The sequence below is a fragment of the Cucumis sativus genome, chromosome 6, assembly GCF_000004075.3.
Source record: "Cucumis sativus cultivar 9930 chromosome 6, Cucumber_9930_V3, whole genome shotgun sequence".
Classification (NCBI taxonomy): domain Eukaryota; kingdom Viridiplantae; phylum Streptophyta; class Magnoliopsida; order Cucurbitales; family Cucurbitaceae; genus Cucumis; species Cucumis sativus.
In genome coordinates this window covers 10,844,453-10,868,300 of record NC_026660.2, presented here as the reverse complement: position 1 = coordinate 10,868,300, position 23,848 = coordinate 10,844,453, and the positions used below count along the sequence as shown (strand labels likewise).

Below are 23,848 nucleotides of genomic sequence, written 5' to 3'. Positions count from 1 at the left end.
TTGCTACTAATTTTCATTTTTGGTCATTGGGACTTTGAATGTTTTCTTTTTAATTCAAACACACCGTGTAGACTTTTTTTTTATAAAAAAACTAAATGGCTACTTTCGATCAATTATTTTATTAATTGATTTGCATTATAATTGCAAATTTATGTTAAGAATATCATGAAATTGGAATGTCGACTTTTATTTCAGTTATTTGATTATTTTTAATTCATCCAACACTTTTTCGTGTTTTTAATTTATAAATTTAATGCTAGAAAATAAAGTGTATTTTTAATCCTTTCTACAAACTATTTAGCTTATATAAAGCTACTAGTTAGAAAAAGTATTTATTAGGATTGTTTTTGTAAAAAAATATAAAAATTTATAGAAGAAAACATAAGCTCAATCTTAACAAATGAGACTCTGGTTGACATCTCTTTTAAAATTCAAGCTTATAAGACAATCCTTTCCTATAGTTCAAGTTACCTTGCTCCTGAAAAACGTATTCAAAGGTTGTAAAAAACACAGTTTGAAAAATAAAGCCATTTTTAAAAATCTATAAGAACAATTTATTTTAGTTTGACATCTTTTTTTTTTTTTTTCAATTCTTGAAAGCACATGAGAGATTTAATTTTATTTTTAGAGTTTCATCATCTACCATCATTTTTAATTCAGATCCCTATATTTTTAATAAATCTAAAATTTAGTTTTTAACACTAATTAATTGGTAGTTCATTGTTTTAAAAATTCTTTTGACTTTTATCCTAAATTCTAAAAGTTAAATGAAAATACATGAACAAACAAAAATGTAAAACCTTGAATTTAAGAATCAAGAGGCAAATTATTTACATTAATTACACAATATTTTTATAAAGGTAAATATTTTACATTTAATTACAGGATATTGGATAGTTGAATGAAGCATAAATATTTTGTAAAATGTTATATTTGGACAAATTTTAATATTTTAACCTATTTTTGTAATTAATTCAAATTTGGATGTGAGATATTGTTTTGCAAGTTGCAAAAGTAAAGAAAGGAAAAGATAAAAAAAATAAAAAGGGGAACAATTGAAAAACCTACAATACATTACTCCGTAAAAAAGTAGGAAACAAAGAAAAAACGATTGGAAAATATCGGCACGGACCATGCTTTGTTGTTCTTCTTCTTATTGTTAGCGCGAAGCAAAAAATTTGCAGAGAAATAGATCAAAAAAGAAGAAGAAGAAGAAGAAGAAGAAGAGTAAAGAACTGAAGGCGATTCGTTAACGTAAAACACCTAATTCCTTCTTTCTCTCTTTCTCTTCTTTTGATTTTGCTTTTGATTTTCATTTTTTCATCTCGTTTCTTTCAAATTCATGTTTCGATTCGAAATTACATTACCCTTTTGTCTTTGCAATTCCTAACCTCACTTCTTCTCTTGGCGGCCCCCCCTCTGTCTGTCATTTTCATTTTCTGATTCTCCCTTTTCGCCTTTTCCAACTTCTTAGCTTCGTTTCTCACTTCTCTCACGAGCTTTCACTGTTCAAACCAACTACTTATTCCTTCCTTTTTGCTACTCTTAGTTCCATTTCTTTGCTGGGTTTGTTCCACTTCTAGGGTTTTTGTTGGTTTTCACTTCAGGGTTTAGGACCAGCTCTTTTCTGGTCCGCATTCTAGGGTTCTACGCTAAGCTGAAAACTGGAGGGGTTTGGCATTTCGGTTTTTTCTTAACAGTTTCGCGTTACCGGACTTGAATTCTGTGACCCCTTTTGTTTTTGGAATTCGAGTTTTCTTAGGGCTCTGTTTTACGCAATTGTACTGAGTTGTTTTATTGTGTTGGAAAGCGATGAGTTGGCAAGAAACAGCCTAAAGGGGGGGAGGGTTTGTTGCTGGGTTTGAACTTAGAGATGATTGCAGAGAAACCCAGTTGGGTTAGGCATGAGGGCATGCAAATTTTCTCGATTGATGTCCAACCTGGTGGACTGAGATTCGCTACTGGAGGAGGTGACCACAAGGTACTTGTTTAGATTTACTCTAGTTGGTGGCCGATATGAAGTGGCTTCTATTTTTATTTATCATGGGTGTCGATGAAAATGTATATCTTTTTCCTAATTGAACGCAATAGTAGCGGCAATATCACTATCCTTTTCCTTTATAGTTGAGCAGAACAGTCTGTTGTATAAATTTGTATGTATTTGTTGCATTTTGTTTCCCATTTTTCTTGTAATCTTACTTATGTTGGAAAAGACTGTTTTATATGCTGAAGATGACAAAATGGTCCTGTATATTGCCTGTTTCGTGTTTTTGAGGATAGTTGGGCCAATTTTTGTAGAAACTATCACATTTTTAAGCTGCCATTAGCGTTTAGAAAAAGAGGATGGCTGTTTTAGTACAAAAAATTTCCCCTTTTCTTAAACATTGTAATTTGTTTACTTCATATGGGGGCTCTGAGCCCCTGGGCATCTCGTTAGGTATCTCAGTTCCAGATGAGGGGCACACCCACGTCCTCTTGTTGACTTCGGGTACCTCCTCTGTTGAGCTAACTATTTATACCCTTTTGGTTTTGGGAACCAAACTCTTCTCCAGTCTAGATTTGAAATCTGATTTTGATTTTCAGAAGGTAGTGAGTTGAATAGTCAGAGTGCTTCTGGTAAGTTATTACGAGAGTTTCCATATACATGTATGTGCCTCATTTTATGATCTACAAGAGTACAATCGTCTTGAAGCATGGTTAGCAAGTATGGATTGTTCATTTTTGTAGTGGTGTGATCGTCATATGTGATTACTGTAATTGTTTTGTAATCAATGTAAAAGCTGGTTTTTCTGCTATTCATAAAATGCTCTAATTATATTCAATTTTGTAGACAATCATTTTCTACTTCCTATGCTCCTGCAGGTTCGGATATGGAATGTGAAATCTGTTGGTAGGAGCTTAGAAGACGATGATTCAAATCAGAGGCTTCTTGCAACTCTTCGTGATCACTTTGGGTCAGTTAATTGTGTTAGATGGGCTAAGCACGGTCGTTATGTGGCATCAGGGTCTGATGATCAAACCATTCTTGTTCATGAAAAGAAACCTGGTTCAGGGACCACTGAATTTGGAAGTGGGGAGCCCCCAGATGTTGAGAATTGGAAAGTCGCTATGACTTTGAGGGGGCACACAGCTGATGTGGTAATGATTTAGCTTCTGAATTTTTTATCCGCATCCCATGGATTTAATTCAACTTTTATTGGTCAATAATTTTGAAAAATAAGAAATAACCCTCATGCCCCTTTTTCCAAAAATCGAACTGCCTGTTGTTGGTTGGTTTTTCCAGATTGCTCAAATTATATGTTTAATCATTATGTACGCATTACTGATGGCCTTTATAATGGCATCAATGCATGAAGTAGGTGGATCTTAACTGGTCTCCAGATGATTCAACATTAGCAAGTGGGAGTCTTGATAACACAGTTCACATATGGAATATGAGCAATGGTATTTGTACAGCTGTTTTAAGGGGCCACTCTAGCCTTGTGAAAGGAGTTGCCTGGGATCCCATAGGCTCTTTCATAGCCAGTCAATCGGATGACAAGACAGTTATTATATGGCGTACGAGTGACTGGAGCCTTGCTCACCGAACTGATGGCCACTGGACAAAATCTGTATGTTTATTCATTTTACGTCTGGATTTTTGTTTTTGCGTCTTAATTTCATAATTTCAGACTATATTTATGTTCTCTTGGTTTTTCTTTTTCCAGCTTGGTTCTACATTTTTCCGGCGTTTAGGCTGGTCACCTTGTGGACATTTCATCACTACAACTCATGGTTTTCAGAAGCCCAGACATTCTGCACCGGTCTTGGAGAGAGGGGAATGGTCTGCCACATTTGATTTCTTAGGACACAACGCTCCTGTTATTGTTGTGAAATTCAACCATTCTATGTTTCGGAGGAATCTGACTAACACTAATGAGATGAAGGCTGTTCCTGTTGGGTGGACAAATGGAGCCTCGAAAATTGGAGGCAAAGAATCTCCATCTTATAATGTGATTGCAATTGGGAGTCAGGATCGCACTATAACTGTTTGGACGACAGCAAGTCCTCGGCCTCTTTTTGTTGCCAAACATTTCTTTACTCAAAGTGTTGTTGATCTATCTTGGTATGAGTCTGAACATATCCCTATACCATGTAGTTGCTTTCATTTTGTTTGGATGTGGATCTACTACTTAATTTGTAACTACTAATTTTCAAATTTTCCTATTGGAGCAGGAGTCCTGATGGATATTCACTCTTTGCATGTTCCTTGGATGGATCGGTGGCAACTTTTCATTTTGAGGTTAAAGAAATTGGACAGAGGTTACCTGATGCAGAACTTGATGAGATCAAGAGAAGTCGTTATGGTGATGTTAGAGGTCGGCAAGTGAATTTAGCTGAAACTCCTGCTCAACTGATGCTTGAAGCAGCTTCGTTAAAGCAAGTCTCAAGCAAAAAAGTGGTTTCTGAAACTCAACAAAACCAGACACCAGCAAAACCTTCGATAGATGCAAGGGATGCCGCCAAGACTTTGGAACCCCAAGTTGATGATTCAAAGAAAACTTGTGGAGCTGGTGGGGATAGTTTAAATAAGGTTTCGTCAGCTCCCCCGAAGATATCTAGTCCTGTGAAGCAAAGAGAATATAGAAGACCTGATGGAAGAAAAAGAATTATTCCAGAAGCCGTTGGAGTGCCTGTTCAGCAGGAAAATAAGTCTGGTGGGATTCAGAGTAGCAATGCAATTGATTTCCCTTCTTTGTCATTGGACCAAAAAAAGGATAATAATGGTGTGTCTGCACCAGAATTTGTAAGGGAAAGTTTTGTGAGGGGAGCACCTAGACCTAGCAAACATACTGATTCAAAGGAGCGTATAGGGGTCACAGCTCGAACAACAATCACTGATAGTTTAGTCATTGATAAGGTTCCACTCTCTGCAGGTAAAGATGAAAATATCATAATGGATCATCCTGGGAATTTGAAAACGTCAAGTTCATTGGCTACTTGTAGTTCTGTACTGTCAATTAGGGTGTTCGATAAGAAAGAAGGGGAATATAATGAACCAATATGCTTGGAAGCTCGACCAAAAGAGCATGCTGCTAATGATATTATTGGGGCTGGAAACACATCGATGTTAAAAGAAACGGTTATTTCTTGTACTAAGGGATCTAGAATTCTGTGGTCTGATAGAGTCTCTGGGAAAGTCACTGTTTTGGCTGGAAATGCAAATTTTTGGGCGGTAGGGTGTGAAGATGGATGCCTACAGGTAATTACTGGCTATTTAATATCTAGTTACAACTATTTTGGGGCATTAAGATTAAGTTGGAGAATGCTCTGACAATATATATAGACAATTTTTTATGATTGGCGGCTAGACTGTTTCTATACAAGGAATGATGGTTATTATCTGAGACTAAAGTTTTTTACTCTCTTGGCAATAGAGCAGAAGCTTAATGCAGTTATAAGTCATTCTTAGTCACAGTACTCCAGGCTGCCAGAAGTAAATTAGTTTCATATAATAATAAAAAACTATGCATTTCTTTGAACTCCAAATTTGGTTACAAATTTTTATTCATGTGTAGGTTTATACAAAGTGTGGTAGACGTTCTATGCCAACTATGATGATGGGATCTGCTGCCACGTTTATTGATTGTGATGATTGTTGGAAATTATTGCTGGTGACAAGGAAAGGTTCCTTGTACGTATGGGATCTGTTTAACCGCGGTTGTCTCCTTCATGACTCGCTGGCATCACTAATTCCTTTGAACCCTAATTCATCCACGAAAGATTCTGGTATCAATCAACATTTGAAGTATTATATTGTAGTGGGATGTTAATACCCAAGATTCTTTTTTTTTTTTTTCCTTTCTTCTCTCACGTTTTCCATTGTTTCCTATAGAAATCTGCCAATCTGACTTGAGGGCTGAACCTTCACTCTTTCAGGCACCATTAAAGTTATATCTGCCAAGCTGTCAAAATCTGGTTCTCCACTGGTTGTTTTGGCCACTCGCCATGCTTTTCTTTTTGATATGAGCCTTATGTGTTGGCTGAGAGTAGCAGACGACTGTTTTCCTGCATCAAATTTTTCCAGCTCTTGGAACTTAGGGTCTATCCAGAGCGGAGAGCTTGCTGCACTGCAGGTTGATATCAGGAAATATTTGGCTAGAAAGCCAGGTTGGAGCAGGTCTGTTCTTTTCTTGCACCAGAATTGTGAAGCTTTATGAACTTGGGTTTTGATTTATTTTCAGAGATGATTTGTTTTCATGATCATGATATTGATCTCAACACGTTTGATTCTTGTTATCACATGGTTGATTTGGAAGGAAGAGGGGTTTTTAAATGAATTTTATTGGGTCATTTTGACTGGTTCCTAATTAGTCTCTAGATCTTGTTTTCATAATTTTGAAGTCAACTTTTTATGAGTTTGGTTTCTTCATTCTAGGGTTACCGATGATGGGATGCAGACACGTGCGCACCTAGAGACGCAGATGGCATCTGCGCTGGCATTGAAGTCACCTAATGAGTATCGCCAGTGGCTTCTATCATACATACGCTTCTTGGCAAGGTGATTGACTTCTAACACATCTTTGATTTGCTTTATCATATATTTTTGTTGCCTAAATCTTTTTTCAAATATTTTTTGGGGCTTTTTCGCATGTAGTTTTAGGAGTACAAAGTTTTGATTTTATCAAAAGAGTTTGGATATTACCGGTACACCTAAGATAGAGGCTGACACCGATATGTGATACATGAGTTGTTTTTATCAAAAAAAAAAAAAAAGAAAGAGGCTGACATGGATATATGAGTTGAACAACTTTTCTGTTCTGGAGTTCAAATTTTTTGGGCATCAGAACAGGTGCATGATGTGTTTGATTTGGGAGGTATATTACGCTTGCCCCTCGCTTTTGTTTGGTTAAATGATGTAATTTAATTTTCATCTAGATAAATTTAGAGCATTTCAGTTCACATGCCTGTATTTGGTATTTTTGTTTCTTGATTACAGAGAAGCAGATGAGTCTAGGCTACGTGAGGTTTGTGAGAGTTTACTTGGACCACCAACTGGGATGGCTGGAGATGCATTGGCGGATTCAAAGAATCAAGCCTGGGATCCTTGCGTGCTTGTAAGACTTCGTTAACCTTCCCTGCAATGCCATCTCACACATGAATCATACCTTAACAAACGTCTCTATTTTTGCCTTCAAGCCCTTTGGCAGTTATATTTATGTTGCTTTTATTTAATTGTTAATATTGTCCCTTACTGCGCTCAATTCTTGTTTCCCTTTTCCTGTTATAAATTTTGTAGGAAATTATTCTGATTGGTTTGAATCACGTTTTACATGTTGTCTGTAGTGATAATTTCTTTGCTTTTTTCTAACTTAGTGCTTCAATTCATTTAGCACTCCTTTTTAGCTTCTCTATACTTAAATCTAAGTCATCATGTCAAGAGTTGATCTGTCTAAAATCTTTTGGGTTTGGAAGTAGGGTCATGTTTTTTATAATGCGATTATAGTTGTGAAAGATGATGCACAAAGTGGATATTTATATTACTCTTACTGCACCTCTAAACTATTTAGCTTTGCGACGGGGCTGCCTTGATTAGGTTTCTGCGCCCTAAGAATTTTATTTTACTCAAATCTTTTTACATTTACGCAGGGAATGAGAAAGCACAAACTTCTAAGAGAAGATATACTTCCTGCCATGGCATCAAATAGAAAAGTCCAGCGACTGCTTAACGAATTCATGGATCTTCTCTCCGAGTACGAAAACAATGAAAATAACATTGATCCAAAAGCTTCCCTCCCTGCATCATCAAGCCTTCTTGAACCAGATCATGAGCACTCTGCTCCACAGCAAGCTGATAAAATGGAAACTGACCCTACGCTTAAGGATTCCTCCGAGTTGGTAATTGATCAAACAAGTCTTGCTCCACCTGTAGCCCCGGTTGATCTGGGCCAGCCAGTAAAGAATCTTATTAACTTAGCCTCAGAAGCAAAAAACTGACGTTCTCTTTGACCCAACGAATCACATCACATTCAAAACTAATTCTGCAACTGACAGATTAAGCTACGTATATGTATCACATCCCACCCAGTCATGTTCTTCAAGTTCATTCTTGATACCATGACTGCCAGTCCTCCATACATATAATATGCAGGAGAAAAGCTTTCTGTCTCCATTAATTGTCAGGGACATTCTTTCCATAGGACCACTCTATCCGAAGTAATAGTTCCATGTTCAAGAGTTGATTCTTAGGAATGGTGGCTAGAAGTGAGAATTTTTCTATTTCTTCTTCCATTCATCTTCTTTCTCTACATTTTGTAAAATGTTGAAACATAGTGTCCATTTAGATAACTCAGAGCCACTTTTGATTACAAGTACGATAGATTCCGAAATCTAAAGATATATCAGTACAGCCAAGGGATCCCTTTCCTTAGATAGCCAAGGTCTTTGAAAATGATACAGACTTAGCTACAAACATTTGTATGATATTTGTGTTAAAATGTAGATTGAAGGTTTCTATCTATTTATCAAGAGAACCCACTCTGCTTCTGAAAATGGCTTTGATATCTTTGGTTACATCCCAATGGCTGAACGACGTTGATATTAATCTGCTTGTTCTTCACTGTTATTTTTGACTTCCATCTGAATGTTTGCATAATTTGTACTTTTCAGTTTCCATTTTATGTGTTTAAGAAGAGACGGGTTCTAGCAAGAAGGAAAGTTATTTGTAAAAACAGTCTCAACACCTCCAAGAGACTTTAAAATGGAGGGTGGGAAGACAGAATCATAGGAGGAAGACATTGTTGAGAGGTACTGGAAATTTTAAAGTCATTTGGGTTAAACTGAGTCAATTTATTTTTTAGGTTTATAAGTAGAATTTTGTTGTTATAATTACAAATTGTGTGTATTATATTGAAATCAACTTAGATGGTGAGTTGTATGCATCACATCAGTTGAGTTGTGTTTTGTTAACAAAATATTAATATCTCATTGCTTGATAATTAGAAGCCTTCAAACTTTCAAGCCCTTCTGATTATAGAACAAAACATCATCATTAAAGAAAGATGAAATTGCTGCGATATGATTCAAATAAAGGATACGGATATATCAACCTACTTGAAAGATTGACACAATCAAATTGCTGATATGAACATGTAATATCGAACTTTTTGAGGCTTAAGGTTCAATCCTTCTTAACTTTTACGTGTAAAGGAAACTACACAGTAAGATTTCTCCTTTTTCTTTCAAAGCCTCTAAAAGATCAATACAGAATATTTAATTTTAAATATTAATGGGTTGTGTTTTGTGAAGTTGGAATGAAATCTGAGGGGTATTATTGTAATGTGCAAACAATCATTAGTTGAGTAAAAATGGGATCATGAATGTTAATAAAATGATAGAAAAGTGGTTTGAGGTGAAGGTTTTGAATAATATCAACCACTGACATTGATTTTAAAATGGTTAGAATTACTTTTCATCATCTTTAAAATCATTCCAAAATATGTTCTTGTTCTTTAAAAAATATGATGTCATGATAAATTTCTTATTCAATCATGCTTAGGAATTATAAAACGACAAAAATGATTTACATGATTTCAAAATCACTCCCAAAAGTGTGCTAATACATTTTTGTCCGTAAATTCATAGTTTCTTTTTCATCATTCTATATGTTTAATAGTTTAAATCTTGCTTAATAATTATTAAAATTTGAGTATTGTAGTTATTATTTTTCTTTTTTCAAAATTTTTAATTGATTTTTAAATGGATGGTAAAAAGTATAGAATATATTAAATAAACATAAATAATAAATGATGATCAAACAAAGACACTTTTTTTTCTTCATAATTTGAATTCACTATTTAATTCTCTCTCTACCTTTGAATTGGATGGCTATAATTTCAAGAGTTGACATTACAAATAAGGCAATTAGTTATTAGTACTCGTTTTTAGCTAAACCACACAATGTGGTTTTCCTTTTGCTCGTCGGAAAGCTATTTCTCTCTACTTTACTCTAACCCTAACCTAAATAAGACAATAATTCAATGAGGAATTGAAAGCATTACCTAAAGGTTATTAAAATAAAAATTATACGTGGTGTGCATATTATTTACAATATCAATTAAATTTATTCGATTTTTTTATTTATGATTATTTAATAAATATAAAAAAGTATAATTATCATTAACCATTTGTAATTTTTTCAAATTCTGACTTTCCTTCTTAACTTATTATCGAACAGATCAAGAACTTACAATATGAAATGTTATCTCTTTATTTTTATAATTTAATTTTTAATTTTTATAATATATATAGAACTGTTCGATCTTTTTGAAATTTCTCTTCTTCTTGGATTTGTTTTCTGGATCTTTTTACTCACTATGTATTGTTTAGTTTAGTTTATATTTATACATTTGTGTTGCAATTGTAATAGATATTTGAATTTTCTCTTATGCTTAGGTTTGTTTTCTTGATTTTTTTATTCATTATATTTTGTTTTGTCTATTACTTCGTTTATATATATATATTATTATTTATTTATTTATTTATTTATATATGTTGCAATTGCAATAAGTTCATACTTTGGAATTTAAAGAAACACTTGGACAATACATGTTTGGGGTAAAAATTCAAACAATGTCAGTGGAGAAAGGGAAGCCCAAGAATTTTGAATACGTTTTAGGGTTTTGATTTAGTATTTTGAGTTTATTGTAAATAATTATTGGACAAATTCTTAAATTTAATTTAATTTGTAGTACATCATTATCGGCAGTATATGATTATAATTTCGATTTCTCGAGAAAGTAATAATCTTATTTTTACCTTCAATTATCATCTTAAAATGTTTTAGGCAGGTAAATTAGTATCTAACATTTTTATAAAAAAGTTAATATAGGTTTATAAGTTGTTCGTTGACATTTATGATTATAGGTTTATAGTTAATTTAAAATTTGAGAATGAATAAGTTTGGAAGTCTCTTTATTCTAATTTTGATAAAAAAATGGTTTATTTTTTCTCTTTTCAAATTCTATCAATCATATACAAAAAAAAATAACATATTTATTGTATCATTTGCTAATTATATCTATAATTAGTAACATATCAATTTTCCATTTGGATGCTAACTTAGATTCATTTGTAGTATGTATTAATGTAACCATGTGTTAGATGAATTTTAGATTTATCATATTTTATTTAAAATATTGTTACTAATACATCATGATTAGTTTGTAGATTTGATGGTGAACATGAATTTGTATCAGACCAATCATAGATTTTTTAAAATAAAAAACCACGTAAACAAAGGTTAGATTTATCATAATTTATTTAATTTTATTTAAATTATTATATGGTTACTAATACAATGTGATTTAATTAATTTTTCCTCGCTCTTTTACCCTGTTAGTAATCAATACATGTATACAAAATTCAAACTTTAGTTTAAAAATTTATAGAGTTCCATTTTGATGCGTAGTATTGATTTTGCTACATTGTAGGTTAGACTTAAATTTGAGTTTGTGCAATTTATTAATTTAATTTTGTAGAGTTTTTTTCTCTCTTTCACTCTATTAATAATAAATGCATATATACAAAATCTAAACTTTAGTTAAAAAAAATTTATAGAGTTTTATCCATATTTTGATGCTCACTATTGATTTCACAACATTGTAAGTTAGATTTAAATTTGTGTTTGTGCAATTTATTAATTTAATTTTATTGATTTTTTTTTTTAATTTTCAGTGTTGCTCAATTTTACAATAACTATTAACAAAAGGTTGAAGGAGCAAACAATATTGTATGTTGAAATTTATCTTCCTATATCTAGATAATAATTATAGGTTGTAGTTGCACTTTATAGAACGATCTCAATAAAAACAACAAAACATTTGTTAATTTCAAATGTTGAAAATTAAAAAAAAATGTACATAACGAGGTTACTCCGTAAATAAGACTAAGTAAGTTCATATCAATCATTCATATCTTATATTCTAATATGTTTAAAACGTACTACAATAATTAGAAACACATATAATCTTGGCGTGGGAACAGTGTATTTCTAATTTAGAAGGAATATATGATCTATAAAACTAAAGAACTTTGACAGTGTTGGGTAATACTTTGTCATAATGTCTGTAGTAAAATTTATTTTCTTGTTTGTTGTAGCAAGAATTTTAGTTATGAAAATGAACTTACCTCATGAGTCACAATGAGTCATGAGTATGTATAGGAAATTCCTAACTTATAGGTGATTGAAATTTGATTTTGACTCATTGTTAAGCTATTTGGATAAATGCACAACTTATTCATTAAATGTGGAGATGCTTGACCTCATCGGTGCGTTTTTTCAGTCTCTGTTCTTCTTCAATCACAAATTAAGTCAAGAGACACAGGTTTTTTGTTCGAGTTTTGTTCCAGTAATTTTGAATGAACAATCTACAAAGCATCTAAAGTTTGATTATACCCCTAGTCCAAACTAACCTATAATGATAGGATGGAATAGAAATTTGTACCATTAGACTAAACAAGAAGAATTAAAATCAAACCTTGGAAAAAGTAAACATGTCAATAGTACACTTTTTGAAAATATGTCCAAATAAACAAATTAGCCTATTTTATTTTTTTTCCCTCAAAAGGGTTGTTGGGCTATAAAATGAAAGCCAATCTATATATCATCACTCTCAACGAATGAATTAATGCATGGTCTTTAAACACCATAAATGAAATGGGGTTTGTTTTCAAATTTGCATTCATTTTTATTGTGTTAAATTTTGATTGAGATGTTATGCATTATATATTAAATTATTTCTATAACTTCACTTTGGGGCCATTCATTATAACTATAGCACATGCAACTTTCCAATCAACCATTATATACAGCATCCAAAATTGCATTATATACACATTCTCACACACAGCACTCATTTGTGAAGATCATAAACTAATACACACAACAAAAATTATTCTCATGGAAGAATGTGGAAGTACTGCAATTGGGTTTCTTGAGAACAAGACCATTTTGATCACTGGTGCCACTGGGTTTCTAGCAAAGAGTATGTAATTTAGTTATATTATTTGTCTCAGTACTTATCCTTTTCTTTTAGAAAAAAGGTGATAAATATCATTAAACATATTTCAAATTACAGTTTTGTTAGAGAAAATACTGCGAATTCAACCCAACGTGAAGAAACTCTATCTATTGCTAAGGGCGACTGATGAAACTACAGCCATGCAACGTTTCTGTAACGAGGTATGATTCAATATATATGCTTTCGTTTTTATTTATTTTATTCTTTTATACATATGCTTCATTATATTTATTGTGGTTATTTAAATTTTGAGCACAGGTGATGGGGAAGGATTTGTTTAAAGTGTTGAAGGAGAAATGGGGTGCAAACTTGGATAGCTTTATTTCAGAAAAAGTTAGTGTGGTTTCGAGTGATATTTCAGTATCAGATATGGGATTAAAGGATTCAATTTTGGTTGAAGAGATAAAGCATAATGTACAAATAATCATTAATTTGGCTGCAACAACCAACTTCAATGAAAGGTACCATTTAAATTATCTAAAATATTTCTAAACTTTTATCGTTAATTCGAGGACAACGATTAAATACAACTCAATAGATCTTTCTTGAATTCGAATTGATGGTTAGATGAAACACATTCAATCTCTTTTTTTTTTTTTTTTTTTTTTTTTTTTTTTATAATAAGAGTTAAAATATAAATTTACTTAGAAAAAAGATATTTTTTAAAAGTTCATTTTCATTTCCATCCCTCTCGATAGGAACAGTACAAAATAAAAATATATGTGTTTCACAATTTTTTTCCCCAAATGTTTTAATATATAAGTTTTTTAGTTTATTGTATATTAAAAGTGTTCTTTTTATTAATTTCAAATTACTAAAATCAACTACTATATATTACTATAAATTATTAGTTTATTATTCCTCTTAAAAGAACTTATTATCCATTTGTTTTCATCATCTCGTCCAAGTCTGTCTACTTGAAACCTTCACTTTTTCACTAAAACTTCATCTTAACCAAGAAGCTAATGAACCGAAACTTTGAAAGCATACACACAAACAAAATTGAAACTCAACTTAAGTACATATATATTATATTATAACACTGTATTTAAGTCATTGAGACAAAATTTAAGTTTTTTAAAACTCAAGGTTAAGAAAAAAAATGGAAGTTATTCATTGCAACATTATTCGTGAAGTACATAATTTATTGGGATAAAAATGTTGAGGTCTCCCGAAAGTGTTAATTGATGTCAAACATGTTGATTATTTTTATATTCATAAATGCATACACACACCATATCAATTTAATTTTGTTGATTACATTATTAGTGATGCTATATATTTCTTTTAAATAGAGATATGATGTAGCAACATTTTTTTTTCTTTGGAAATAAGATATGATGTAGCACTTGGCACCAATACCTTGGGAGCTAAACATGTTGTAGACTTTGCAAAGCAGTGCCCTAATTTCAAACTTCTTGTTCATGTATCCACTGGTTAGTATACATATCCCTACCTTATTATTATTATACATTATTGAGACATTTTTAAATATAGCAAAATATTGAAACTATTTACAAAAACAAAATAAAATTTATCAAATTCTTTCTAGCACATTTTAATTGTTTTTTTTTTTTGCTATATTTTGTAAATAATTTTTTTATTTTTTTCTATCCATAAAGAATTTCCATGGTTGTCATAATCCTGATCGTCATCATCTTTTGATAGTTTTAAATTAAATGAATAATTGAAATATACACCTTCGTCAAAGTTTTAAATTAAATGAATCCTTGAAATATAAACCTTTATAAAAGTTTTAAATTAAATGAGTCCTTGAAAAACAGACCTTTTATAAAAGTTGTAAAATAAATAAATAATCTTTGAAATATACACATCGAGACCATCTGTGATAGTAATTAAAACCGTAGAGCAATATGTCGATCTAAGTTTTTGCTCTAGATGGACCATAATCGCATCATTTTTATATCTAAATTTTTGTTAAAAAAATTTAAAGAATTTCTATTCTAAAAATATTTTTGAAATGTTTATTAAATTTCAGAATGTACGAGTATTTTGTAAATAAAAGAAAAAGTTTGAGTGCATTTTTATTTGTATTTGTATAATTCAACCTATAACAATTTCTATCTCCCTTTAATTTTAATTTCTTTAATCATTTTTTAAAATTCTTTATGTTAAAAATAATAAATTGAGAATGTTTATTATATTTTTTGGCAGCATATATCTCAGGAGAAAAAGAAGGTTTTATCTTAGAAACCCCACATAAATTGGGAGAGTCTCTCAATGGGACTGAAGGATTAAACATAGAAATAGAACAAAAAATAATAGAACAAAGATTGAAGCAACTTAAAGATAATGGAGCTTCTGAAAAAGATGTAACAATAGCTATGAAAGATTTGGGAATCCAAAGGTATATATATATATATATATATGAATTAATTATTAAAGCTTATTAATTTGTAAATCATATTGAAATTCATTTTTCTATTACTTAAATTAACTAGTAAAACCATATATATATTTTGATATCTTTTGTTTAAATAATTACATGGTAATTAGGGCAAATCAATATGGTTGGCCAAATACATACGTATTTACCAAAGCAATGGGTGAGATGTTGATCAATGACCTAAAACACAATCTACCTTTGATTATTATACGACCCACCATTATTACAAGTACTTACAAAGAGCCTTTTTCGGGTTGGATCGAAGGCACGAGGTATATATGCATAATTGTATTAGGTATCATTTTTCAAAATAACAATTAAATATATAAAAAGTATATATAGATTTTTTTTTTTAATATTAGTATTACTCCTTTTTAATATATATTATATATATATATTTTACAGGACCATCGATAGCTTAATTGTTGGATACGCAAAAGGAAAACTAACATTTATTCCTTGTGATACCAATTCAATTATTGATGTGGTAAGATGAGTATATACAATGTTTTTATGAATAAAAAATCTTGTTCTCTCTCAAACTTATGTACATAGGTATATTTCTATATATTGAATTTGATAAAAATAAAATGTATTATTAGATCCCGGCGGATATGGTAGTAAATACAATTATCGCGACGATGGTGATGCATAAACTTCAATATCGTCAAACAATAATATATCACGTTGGTTCTTCGACGAGAAATCCTATGAAAATTGATGATCTACAACGTTTCATTTGCAAATACTTTACTGAAAAACCATGGATCAATGGTGATGGAAATGCCATCAAGGTTAAAAAAATCACTGTCTTCAACAACTTGGCTAGCTTCCATACATACATCACCATTCGTTACTCGTTTTTTCTCAAGGTATGTTGTTGTCCCTCTAACCCTAAAATCTAATTCATCTCAAACACATGTGTAAACGAAAAAAGAGAAATTATATATTTTAAATCACAAAATTACTTCTAAAATTATTTATAAATATAAAAATATATCACAATCTAATTGTAATCATTAACAAAATAGATAGACTACTTATATAAGTGTTGCGATCATTTTCGTTCATTATGTTATACTTGAAAATAGTAAAAAGAAAAAAAAATCACATTTTTCAAAATTACAAAAGTATGGATATAATTAAATTAATTATCTAATTCTTACAACCTTCAACTCTGTTGTATGAATTCTTTCTTCATTTCCATTTAGTCATTTAACTATACAAATTTCAATTTCAATTGTTTTGATTTTTTCTTTTTTGTTAAATTTTACATAAATTTAATTTGAAATCTAGTTAGGGTTTTTATATGTAATGTACTAAATAATGATATAAACCAAAAGTAAAATTTAATAACACTAGAGAAAAGATGAAGTGTAATAAAATTTTGAAGATTGATTTCTAATATAATAAATATTTAAAAGGACCAAGATGAAATTATGGAAATAAAAAATATATTTGATAACTTTTGCTGATATAAATGTGTATTTATAATTTATAATTAGGTTATGGAATGGGTAAACAAAGCATCATTCCATTCTTTCGAAGACAAATATATCGATCTCGAGAGAAAATTAAATTGGGTGATGAGACAACTCCAATTTTATCGTCCATATCTCTTCTTCAAAGCCAGGTATTTTTATTAAATATCGATGAGTTATACTCTTTTTCATAAATTTTATTAAGAATTATTATAATTAGAAAAAAAAAAAACTAGATGAATTTATTGAAAATAGTTTTGATATTTTACTATTTAATTTAAATTTTTTTTATTATACTCAAATTTAATATTTATTGGGTAACTGTAATTAATTTTATTTATAAATAAATTATCAAACATATTTCTAGCAATTATTTAAATTAGGATTTAATTTTGAATCTTTCTTCCTCAAAATTTAGTCTTCAAATTACCTGCCAAATATATCCTAAATTATATTAAAGGTTTGTTTGCTTCATTATTACATATATGAACAAATTTTATAAATAAAAATCTCCAAAAGTATGATAGAATTGATTATTTTTGTTTTGTTATTTTGAGTATGATTTTTTTTTTTTTTTATTTAAAAGAAAAGAGATTAGCTGTGGATTATTCTTGAGCTATCATCAGTCTATTAATGTTGGAAAAGTATTGGAAGAGATTTGTATAATTTATAGTTACTCCATTTTTGGGGCAATACATTATTTGAAATCTTGACCTACTACTTATATTTGTGTATTATTATTTTGTTTTTGTATATACAGATTTGATGACACCAACTTAGAAAAACTGGGAAGGGCTACACATGAGAATGAAACCAATAGAGACACACTATTTTTTGACCCAAAGGATATCAATTGGGAAAATTACTTTCTCAATGTCCACATTCCTGGACTTGTTAAGTATGTCCTCAAATGATGAGTAATTTTACCACTTTCTACTTTCCTTTTCTCTCCTATCATACAATTAAATGTCAATTTGTAATCAACGGTAATAAGGTAGAGAATCGAACTATCGATTTGAGTTATAAAAATAATTGGTTCCTTATTTAATTAATTAATGTTATAAAATTGAACAATTTAGATGGTGTTTAGTGTAACATCCTATTAATTAGTTTTTATTAATAGTGTTGAATCAGTTAGATTAATTTAATATTTTCAAATAAAAGTAATTTGGATGAAAGAAAAAGTGTTTTTGATTATTTCAAAAATCACTCCATTATAGAATGTATTAGTCTTTTCTTAATTACCTAGATATGTGCAAGTCTCTTCTTTTTTTGGAAGTATATATATACAGTACTTTCTTGATCATTATTTCGGCTTTTATATTCAAAATCATTTAATTCAAATTTAACCAATCTACCTTTAATAAGAATTATAATTATTGTTTAACATTTTTCGAAACACTTTAAATTCACTAAATTTTATCTTTTTTCTACAAAAGTGATTCATAGAGATGAAATACTATATAATAAATAAATTGTCAAAAATAGTAAGGTGTATTAAATATTTATACTTTATGACATCGTTAAGTGGTGACATTTTCCGTGAGCTTTTTCACGAAATTTAATAATTTTTTTTGCTATTATTCTAAAAAATATTAATTATTCATTTGATAATCGTTTATTTATTTATTTATTTTTAAATTATGAATGATTGACATTACTTTTTTCTCTATTTGTTTGGTAACTTACATTTTTATAAAAGTAAATTCAAAATTTGAATTTAGCTAAAAATTCAAGTTAGCGGTGTAGAAAAATGAAAACTATGGTTATTAAAATATTAATTTATAAAAAATGTTAACTTTAGAAAATAAAAAATTAAGTTTAGGTGGATTAACCATTTATTCTACTAACTATTAATTTCTTTGTCGGTTAATTATTTAAACTTAGTTAAGGTAAGTTTTGAGGTAAATTTTGAAAACTAAAAGAAATAGATATTTAATTTTTTAAATAAATATAAAAGTATGCATAATAAGGAAGGTCTAAGAAAATAAACATAAGAATTAAAAACCAAATAATTATGATAGTGAATGGAGACCATATGGGGGTCTTCAAAACAATTTGATTAGGGCAGCAACACATATTATTTGGACAATCATATTATTAATGGCAGTTGTTGAGATGAAACCTACCCATTTTCAAACTATATATTACTTTATTACTTTCTTTCTTTAATTGGATCCAAAGAGAATACCCTGCTGACCTAATACTTTATTTCTATGTAACAGTTAACATTATATATATATATTTTTTTCCAATTTCATTAGGACATGTATAGTTGTCCATATCTTTAACACATTGCTAAAGTACATTACTACTTCATGTTGGCTATTAGCACACACTACGACCTAACATTCTCACAAAAGTTAGACTTGTTTTGTTTAATAATGTTATTATTTATTTAAATATTATGTTCATCCTAAACTTTGCTTCTACTTTGATCCATGTTGTTAGGTGATGATGTGATTTTTATATCTAGATGATTAATCTCTATATTGATCATATTAATTAAATTTGATAAATAACTAAAAAATCTTGTTAAATTATTCTATAAATAATTTATACCAACATGGAAACATATCCCACACATTCACTTAAATCAAATAAACATAAAAACTAATTTTCTTTTATTATTTTATTTCCTCTTCTCACATTTTGTTTGGTTCCTACCTTTTATATATATATATATATTTTTTAAAAATTTTAAATCAATAAGATCAACATTGAATAGAGTAAAAAATTAAAATATAATTACATATTGTGTTGATATTGTTCCTCATAAGTAAAAATAAAAAAAGTAAACACATGGATGAAGAAAACTATATGAAATTGCATATAAATATTTTCATAAATCAATCATAAAACCCCATAAAAGAAGAAGATCGAGAAAAAGTACCTCCAATGAATTGTAAAATATCCAAACCTTGTACATTAAAAAAAACTTGTATGAAATTGCATCTACATATAAACCGAGAAAATGAAGTAGAATGTGAAAGTGGTAATAATGAAAATATTTGAAAATAATATAACGGGATTTTTCTTTTTTTAAAATACAATTGTCTAACACTTGGATGATTTCATACTCGTTAAATTGTATGGTTCCAACAAGTTTTGTCTATTTACCATAATTTTATGATATTTTTCTTTATCGACCAATCATTTTTTTTTGTATAATTTTACATATCAATATGAAGATTATATTTCCACAAAAGATCATGTAGTTCTTAATAAAGTTCAAAATTTCCCACTTCCAATTAATGAAATAAAAACAATAATTATGTAAAAACTTTTTTTTTTTTTTAGTTTTCAAAGGGTCTTAAAAGTGAGCAAAGAAAACCAATTTTGGCTTCTCCTTCAAACTCAACAAGAATCATTTTTCTTGCACACTTTGATCATATATTTAGAAAGATTGATCACGACACCCAAGTCTTGTCTTAATCCAATTTTTAATTTTACATTTTTTTCTATATATTTCTCTCAAAATAAAATAAAATAAATGATCATTTGTTTCTTTAGGAATAATCTACACTTAGTGGTATTGATTAGCCCACGTTAATAATAACTGTTCACCTAATGTCATTATAAATAACATTGAGTATTCCATTTGTTTTTTAATTACCTTCCAGTTTGTAAACCATAGCCCTAATTAATGCCAATTACTCCTTAAATCTACCTTTTATCAACTCAGTACGGAATCTAATTATCCTAATTTGAATATTTTGCTTAAAAAATAAAACACTTTTAATATATAAACGTGACAAAGTGAAATAGAGATGTCCTCTACATTACAAAGTGAAATAGAGACGCCTTCTACATGAAAATCAAGAAAACTCGTGTTTTAGAAGAGCATTCCAAAACTCTCGAGATGGTTATTGGCTAAGACATCCTAAGATGTTTGAGAGTCTCCAATTGTCAATGTATTTTACAATACTATTGAAAAAACAATACTATAATCTAGATGTCCACTCCATAGGTGTTTAAGCTACCGGGAAGTTAAACAAATGATTCCTTAAAAAATTATAACTCCAACTAAAAGTAGCAATTATGAAGTTTGTGGTTCAAATTCTACGTCTCTATTATATTAAAAAAAAAATCCTATACCTTCAAAATTAATATTTTTGAAATAGATCATTAATACTTAATAATAATATATTTTTATTTAAAATTTAGAATGTGTTTAAACATATTTTTAAGTGTTCATTTTAATTTTTTTTTCTCTCATGTTTAACCCTATTTGATGCGTAATTTAGACACTTTTCATTTAAAATTGTTGAGTGAATCCAAACCAAAATTTGATTAGACTAAAGTTAAATTTTAGTATATTAGGACATCAAAAGATGGATCCACGTAGTGGGGGCAAGGGACACGTCAATTGGTTGCTATTTATAATTATAATTCTAACCTTGGCCCAGTAGTTGTTGGCTTCAATTAACTTTGAAAGTGCCCCCTACTCTAAGCCCATTCAACCTGCATTTTCCCAACTTTTTCCCTTCCTTTTTTTTATAATTAAAATTAGAAAAATCCTTTTTTAATTAAAATTAGAAAAATTAGAATGGAGAACTATTTCAGCAATAATAATTAAGGATATAACAATATTTTTAAAAAATTACAAATATAGCAAAACTATCACCGATAGACTTCATATGGTACATCAGTGATAGACCAATATTTGAAACATGATCTATGAATGATAGACTTATATCATTGATAAAATTTGACAAATTTTGCTATATTTGCAAATTTTTTAAAATTGTGCTATATACTTAATTAATTTGAATTTAATTACTAAATTTTCAAATATTCTTTAAAATTACTCTTTCACAGTATTGAAAGATTACGGCAAAATAAATCAAATTATTTACAAATATAATATATAGATACCGATTATTATTTATTAGTTGTTGTTAACACTAACAAATGTCTATTGATTTAGTTAATTGACTATCATATTTTATTGTATTTATTAAGACAACATTTTCAAACTTAAGTATTTTTTAAAAATAAATTATTTTACTTATTTTAAATTATAAATTTAATCTCTAAAATTTCAAATTTATGTTAGTCTAATAGGTCACAAATTCTAACTATCCTTTAATTTTGTTTCTAATTAGCCTTAAATCTTAAACTTGGTATGCAATAGATAAAAATACATTAATAAAATAGGTTCCTATGGAAATTGTGTGATTATCACCTATGAAGAATCCATTCCCTCATTCTCACCTTCAAATAGCGGGGGCGGGAACGGTGATGAGGATAAATACCTCGAGGAGACGAAGATTGAACCCCTTTCGATCACCGACTTAGTTACTGATTATTCTAGTATATATTGTGTCTATTTGATTATATAATATATATTTTTTGGGTTTGCCATGACTCTCATCATACCTTGCATTGGATGCATTTATTACCGGAAAGAGTAATTAAGTAGGGAGAAGAATTAAAGGAGGGCACAGAAGTTGAAACGAAATACAAGGCTCTAGTGGGAAGCCATCGAAAAGAAAACAATTAGTTGAACAAATTTGATCCTTTGGGACCATTTTTCTACTTTATTGTGTATGGTTTTTCATCATCTATGTCTACCATACTTACACCAAATAATTGGTCAATATATATCCAATTTACACGTATATACCACCACATTATTTGTTTCATTACTATTGCTATTTAATTATACACATAAACAACATAACTTCAAGTAAGAAATAATATTTCAATACTATCTCAATTTCAAAATTTATTAAATAAGTTAAAAAAACACAAGGAAAGAAGAAAAAAACAAAGCAACGTACGAGAAAACATGTCTTTAAGCAATAGTAGATCCATAAATTTTGTTAACGAGACTAAGAGGTTGAATTAAAGTATTAACATTATACTAATAACCTACCACCAATATTATTACTATTTTAATTATATAATAGGTAGTGTTTTAGTGGGTCCTTGGGCTCTTTCTTTTTATCCTTTTAATTTGTTTAAGAAGGTAGATTGTGGAATCGTGGAAGGAAGAATGAAAAAAAATATTAAACTAAGATATCATTTTCGTTGTTGTAATTTTCCTACTACAATTGGTATGTAAACGTATGGCCATAGTTTCTTATACAGACTTTTTTCTTATTATTTAACTCATTTTATTAAAAAGTTTCTTTTTTATTTTGGAAGATTAAATTTAAGATTTATAAATGAAAATGTTCACATTCTATCTATTATAAATATTTTAATTGTAATAAAATGGAAAGAAAAATCATAATAATTATATAAGGAAGGGGGGCGGGGGGTGTAAAAGAAAAAGTAGAGTTAGGTGGGGGGCATTGAATAAATTACCCAACACGCAACGCCCAATGCAGAAGTTAGTGAATTGAAGGCTTACCCAAACCCCATCTGCCCATCTTCCAACTTCCCCTTCTCCCCATGCTTTCCTATTTTGATTCCTTTTTCCCTTTTTTATCCATTAACCTATTTATTTTACTTTTATTTCTTTTCTCATTTTAACTATAATCTCCCTTACGTCTCCTCTCCATATTTCTTTTTAAAAATTTAGGCAATGTTTTTACATTGAATTTGTCAAACTTGTGAAATTCATTTATAAAGATTTGTCAAACTTGTGAAATTCATTGATAGAGATTTGTCAAACATGAAATATAGATTATATACGCACGATAAAAGTCTGTTAATTGAACAAGAACGAAAGTTTTGAAACAAAGATGAAGGAGGAAAAATGATGGAAAGTTGTCTGTTGTTGGATCGTACAAGTTCAAAGAACTAACTTATATATTTTTTTTTTCTACACTAAAATGGGTGGATGGGTTCTTAAATGAAGATACTAAAACTATCTATTCATACCTTGCAAGGGTATGGGGAGACACAAATAGCATATGACCTACAAATACAATGTTAAATGCACTATC

At 29.5% G+C, this 23,848-nt stretch overlaps 2 protein-coding genes across 4 annotated transcripts; both read left to right on the top strand.

The window, feature by feature from the left end:
- The first annotated feature begins 1,078 nt into the window (after window positions 1-1,078).
- LOC101217458 (protein HIRA) lies at window positions 1,079-8,828 on the top strand. 3 transcript variants are annotated; one of them, XM_004149206.3, is made up of 10 exons: window positions 1,082-1,981; window positions 2,863-3,138; window positions 3,360-3,611; window positions 3,708-4,105; window positions 4,216-5,242; window positions 5,559-5,769; window positions 5,920-6,160; window positions 6,419-6,541; window positions 6,980-7,097; window positions 7,630-8,828. In XM_004149206.3, the coding sequence occupies exons 1-10, from the start codon at window positions 1,874-1,876 to the stop codon at window positions 7,975-7,977; spliced, it is 3,102 nt and encodes a 1,033-aa protein (XP_004149254.1). In that variant the 5' UTR covers window positions 1,082-1,873; the 3' UTR covers window positions 7,978-8,828. The 3 variants fall into 3 exon arrangements, with proteins under 3 accessions (XP_031742676.1, XP_004149254.1, XP_011657067.1); XM_031886816.1 differs by lacking the exons at window positions 6,980-7,097; window positions 7,630-8,828 and adding an exon at window positions 6,638-6,756 and having other exon boundaries at window positions 1,079-1,981; XM_011658765.2 differs by lacking the exon at window positions 1,082-1,981 and having other exon boundaries at window positions 2,997-3,138; window positions 3,357-3,611.
- Window positions 8,829-12,734: 3,906 nt separating this feature from the next.
- Window positions 12,735-18,023, top strand: LOC101209297 (alcohol-forming fatty acyl-CoA reductase). The gene is made up of 10 exons (XM_004145754.3): window positions 12,735-13,025; window positions 13,119-13,222; window positions 13,320-13,522; window positions 14,397-14,497; window positions 15,237-15,429; window positions 15,579-15,740; window positions 15,874-15,955; window positions 16,071-16,340; window positions 16,974-17,101; window positions 17,710-18,023. The coding sequence occupies exons 1-10, from the start codon at window positions 12,758-12,760 to the stop codon at window positions 17,861-17,863; spliced, it is 1,665 nt and encodes a 554-aa protein (XP_004145802.2). The 5' UTR covers window positions 12,735-12,757; the 3' UTR covers window positions 17,864-18,023.
- Window positions 18,024-23,848: the final 5,825 nt, after the last annotated feature.

Coding starts and splice junctions, on each gene's coding strand:
- LOC101209297 (XM_004145754.3), top strand. CDS start 12,758: ATGCATTATATATTAAATTATTTCTATAACTTCACTTTGGGGCCATTC. Junction 13,026..13,118: donor CACTGGGTTTCTAGCAAAGA/GTATGTAATTTA, acceptor TTCAAATTACAG/TTTTGTTAGAGAAAATACTG. Junction 16,341..16,973: donor GTTACTCGTTTTTTCTCAAG/GTATGTTGTTGT, acceptor ATTTATAATTAG/GTTATGGAATGGGTAAACAA.
- LOC101217458 (XM_004149206.3), top strand. CDS start 1,874: ATGATTGCAGAGAAACCCAGTTGGGTTAGGCATGAGGGCATGCAAATT. Junction 3,612..3,707: donor ATGGCCACTGGACAAAATCT/GTATGTTTATTC, acceptor TTCTTTTTCCAG/CTTGGTTCTACATTTTTCCG. Junction 5,770..5,919: donor TTCATCCACGAAAGATTCTG/GTATCAATCAAC, acceptor TCACTCTTTCAG/GCACCATTAAAGTTATATCT.